A 5,000-nucleotide genomic window follows, 5' to 3' on the forward strand; every position below is an offset into this window, starting at 1 on the left:
CAGACAGACTAATTGGTTCTATATTCAAGAATATTATTAAAAGAGAGAATTATAGATTTACATTTATTCCACGGTGACATAAAGCATATAGAAATATTATTAATTATGTTTATAGTCATGCTAGACTAATTATAGAGGAATTTACTATATATGGCGTTTTTACAAATACATTCTTATATAATTCGACTCACTTTCCCAGAGAGAGAGAGAGAGAGAGAGAGAGAGAGAGAGAGAGAGTGTGTGTGTGTGTTATGAGGAATTTCATGAATTTTGGATGTGACAAAGACTTTTTAGTCCATCCATGGAGACTCCACTTGCTCTTTGCTATAGCGATATAGTTTAAACATTTAGAGAGAGAGAGAGAGAGAGAGAGAGAGAGAGAGAGAGAGAGAGAGAGAGAGAGAGAGAGAGAGAGAGAGAGAGAGAGAGAGAGAGTTACTATGCTATTAGGTCTCAACAACCTCTACAAATCTCATTCTTGTAATGGTTAGGTTAGTTAATCAAAATACATTTTTTGCACTAAACGGGAAAGTGAAAAGAACTTAATTTAGCTTATTAGTAACCTATTAAGATAGTGTGAAAATCAAAACAGGTGAAAATTATGGGTATAAAAGTATTATTTGAAACTGGGATTGATAGGAATAAAACTGTTCTAAGAATGCAGCATCTGAACTTGTATCTTGCATGAGTAATTGGATATGTTAATCTAATTACTTTAGTAACTATAATAAGGAGCAATTAGCAATAATTGGTTTGCCTGATATAGTTATCTTCTCTCATTACGGATAATGAGAACAGCAATGCATACGGTTATTATAAACATAGTTATAGCTCACGGATTAGAATATCAACTACCGAGACAAATATCTATATTACATGTTTTTATTAGATATTGTTCTAGAAAATACGCTGATTTTTGAAATATAACTTAAACTGATGAAAAAATTTCGCTTATTCACATTTTTCTTAAAATTAAGAAAGTACGAATATTGAGTTTTAAAAATTTATAAGAATTATAACGAGTGGAAATGTTTATAATAAGAAAAAATAAAAATTAATTGGATTTTTTACGATTATCATAATTAAAAAAAAAACTTTATTGGGATTTTTTTTTTTTTTTTTTTTACGAAGGCCTGAATAACTATATACCAAAATGTAGGAATAGAGACTAAAATGTTTTCCTCGTTGGTGATAGAAAACCTGATTACTCATATTTCTTATCTTCTTGCTATTTATTTTACCTTATCAGGGACTATGTAGCTAAAATAGGTCACGGCCTAGAATAGAGATTCTCTGTTTTTACAGGCCAGAGACCTTTACTTCATATTTTTCACGTTTTTCTTCCGTTTTACTGTCAGATATCAATCTTCCAACTGTCTACAACTTTGATTCGGGAATTATATTCCCCTTTCTATTTTTACCTCCACCAAGGAGGCTGGAAGGAGGTTATGTTTTACCCCCTGTTTGTGCGTTTGTGTGAAGGTTTGTGTGTGTTTGTTTGTGAACAGCTCCCTGGCCACAATTTTAATCGTAGAGTAGTAAAACTTGAAGGGGTTAACTGTTATGCAAAAAGCTGGAAATGATTAAATTTTGGAAAGTCTAGGACAAAGGTCAAGGTCGAAGGTCAATGTTACGGTCAAGAAAAATATCCTTTTCACGTAATCCTTCATACGTTTGGGACATCATTGTAAAAGAAACTCCAAACTTTGTTCACATTTGATTGTAGGGAAATCCACGCCAATTAATACATGTTAAGGTCAAAGGTCAAGGCTAAGGTCGAGCAAAATGTCGAGAAATAAGCTGCCGCGGTGGAGGTCTGCGCTTTTCTGAGTGCCCCTCTAGTTAGGTGATCCTTTTCTGAATGGGGATACCTTAAATATATCGCCGGGATTAGCAAAGCTGTACTAGTCACGGCACCCATACTAGTTGGCTTGCTGTGAGCGATCGGGCAAAAGCCTCCCACCATTGGCTAACGTGGTGATGAAAACATTAAAACTGGCAAATCCTGACATGAATAAGAACATTTCTGAGGCCTTTGTCCTGCAATGGACTAGAAACGGTTGCATTTGTTGTTGTTGTTGTTGTCTATAGGTGATATGGGAATTACGTAACACTGATCATAGATTTGAATAACAGATTGTATTATTTCTTTTTATTTCAACCCAGAATTGAATTGAAAAAATGCCTCAGCCTCGCCTGGTAAGATAGTTAATCTTAAAAAACTTTTTTTCTCAATTCACAAGCAAACGGGCCAACAAAGGTCACAGAATTGCATCGCAAAATACTTATTTTTCACTTTACCTCTACAGGTCACAGAGGAATTGGTCACCACAGGTCAAACTTAAAACTAAGAGGCATTTCACTATTCCTTTTTATATAAAAGGTCACTGGTGAATCAGTCCCAGGTCACAACATCGAATTGATAGATGTTTACATAAAATCTTTTTTCACAGGTCGAAGGTCAAAGGTGAACTGGTCAAAAATTTCGAACCGTGAATCTTAAAATCTTTCTTGTTTATTTACCTCTTTTTATGTGTTTAGGAACATTATCCAAGTTATCTTCTTAATTTTGCCTCAATTTTCCCATTTTCTTCCCATCTTTTGAACGTAGGTGTATAAATTAGTTAAAAAATATCAAAAATAAATCATAAAATCTTTCTGATTTCTTTCTCTCTTTTTATAACTTTAGGAGAATTATTCAAGTTATCTTATATTTTTCTCAATTTCTGTTTTCTCTTATATCTTTTCTTACAGGTCAAAGGAAACTTGATGAACATAAGTGTATGGATTATCTAAAAAATTTTAACCGAGAATCTTAAAATTTTTCTGATTTCTTTCTCTCTTTTTATGAGTTCAGAAAAATTACCCCAGTTATCTTATATTTTTTTCTCGATTTCCGTTTTCCTTCATATCTTTTCCTTCAGATCATAGCCTTTAGCTAATGAAGTCTTATCTTATCTATCTCTCTTTTTTTCCAAAGCTCAGAGGCGAATTAAACAGCCCAAGTCACATTCGTAAAAGAAGAAATATTAATCTATTTTCTTTATTCTCATTTTTTCTGTCTTATCTTCTTCCAAAATGTTAAATATATATTTATGATTTTTCTTTCTTCTTTATTTATTAACTTCTGTTTTATCCTCTCCAACAGGCTAAAATCTCTGTTTCTCAGTTATTCTCATTTTTCCTCTCTTCTGTATTTATCAACCTCTATTTTTTCCTCCAACAGATCATATATATATTCCTCAGGTTTTCCTGTTTTTCCTCTCTTTTCTATTCATTAACCTCTATTTTTCTCCTCCAACAGGTTATATCTCTATTTCTTCATTTTTTTTCTCTTTATTTAACCTCTATTTTTTTGCTTCCAAAAGGTTAAATCTCTATTTCTTATTTTTCCCTGGTTTTCCACTTTTCTCTATATATCAACGTCTATTTTTTTCTCTTCCGAAAGGTTAAATCTCTATTTCTCAGTTTTTCCTGTTTTTCCTATCCTCTATTTATTATCCTCTATTTTCTTTCTTTCCAAAAGTTTGAATTTCTATTTCTCAAGTTTTCCTGGTTTTCCTCTCTTCTCTATTAACCTGTACTTTTTTCCTCCTAACAACAGGTTAAAGGCGAGCTGGTCAACACAGGTCACAGCCTCGAATGGCGAATTGTCACGCCTGCCCAAAGGACGTCTGTCAACCTCTCAGGAGGTCCTCTGTCCTATACTTACTCCGTCAGCCATCTCAGATTGCACTTCGGCGAGAGAGACTCCCAAGGCTCAGAACACACCATTGCTAATTATGCTTTTCCTGCAGAGGTAAATAGGACGCCATCTTTATTAGGAATAATCATAGACTAACCGAATTTACTTATTACTTATTGTTAATGCTACAGTCATACCGACGCTGGTAATACTACTGACCATACAGGATTATCAAGGACCACCCGGATGATCCAGGATTATCAAGGACCACCCGGATCACCCAGGATTATCAAGGACCACCTGGATCATCCAGGATTATCAAAGACCACCCGCACCATCCAGGATTATCAAGGACCACGCGGATCATCCAGAATTATCAAGAACCACCCGGATCATCCAAGATTATCAAGGACCACCCGGATCATCCAGGACTATCAAAGACCACCCGGATCATGCATGATAATAAAGGACCACCCGGAGCATCCAGGATTATCAAGGAGCATCCAGGATTATCAAGGACCACCCGGACCATCCAGGATTATCAAGAACTACCCGGATCATCCAGAACTAGGCTTCAAAGCCGGACCATCCCGGCTCACCTCGGAAGTTTTTTGATATGCAAATACTCTAAGGACCACTCAGATCATCCAGAACTAGGCTTCTACGCCGGACCGTTCCTGCTCACCTCAGAATTTTTTTGATATGCAAAAACTCCGTTGCGACATCCCGGACCACCAGGGACCTTTCTGAACTGCCAAGGACTGTCAAGGCGCCACTACTGATTTCACCACGGATTGCCCATGATTAGGTCCGGGAATGTTTGGATAATCCGTGAGGACTATGTGACTAGCATAAGCTAGAACCCTAGTTAGAAAAGAAGGATGCTATAAGCCTAAGGGCTCCAGCATAGAAAAATAGCCCAATGAGGAAAGGAAATAAGGAAGTAGATATTATACAAGAGAAGTATGAGCTGAGCAGTTACAATAGAATATTTTAAGAACAGTAAGATCAATAAATATTTTTCATATAGAAACTATATGAAGAGATTTATGTCAGCCTGTTCAACATGAAATAGATTAAGTGCAAGTTTGAGCTTTTGAAGTTCTACCGATTCAACTACCTGATTAGGAAGATCATTCGAAAACTTTGTCACAGCTGGTAAAAAAATTCTAGAATACAGTTTAGTATTGAACCTTATGATGGAGAAGGCATGAATGACTATAATAGTTTTTATTATCATATTTGATTCCTCTATAAAACTATTTAATCTGCTACGAATATTACATTGTGTCGATTAAATTTTCACCTGAAGAAA

At 35.3% G+C, this 5,000-nt stretch overlaps 1 protein-coding gene across 3 annotated transcripts in view; it reads left to right on the forward strand.

Moving 5' to 3' along the window:
• Positions 1–5,000, forward strand: part of LOC137629797 (carbonic anhydrase-related protein 10-like) — a 69,361-nt gene that overhangs the window by 49,852 nt on the left and 14,509 nt on the right. For all 3 annotated transcript variants that reach the window (XM_068361439.1, XM_068361441.1, XM_068361440.1), the window contains exon 4: positions 3,605–3,799. In XM_068361439.1, the coding sequence (XP_068217540.1) occupies positions 3,605–3,799 (195 nt within the window). The remainder of the gene's footprint in view (positions 1–3,604; positions 3,800–5,000) is intronic.

The sequence above is a fragment of the Palaemon carinicauda genome, chromosome 37, assembly GCF_036898095.1.
Source record: "Palaemon carinicauda isolate YSFRI2023 chromosome 37, ASM3689809v2, whole genome shotgun sequence".
NCBI lineage: Eukaryota > Metazoa > Arthropoda > Malacostraca > Decapoda > Palaemonidae > Palaemon > Palaemon carinicauda.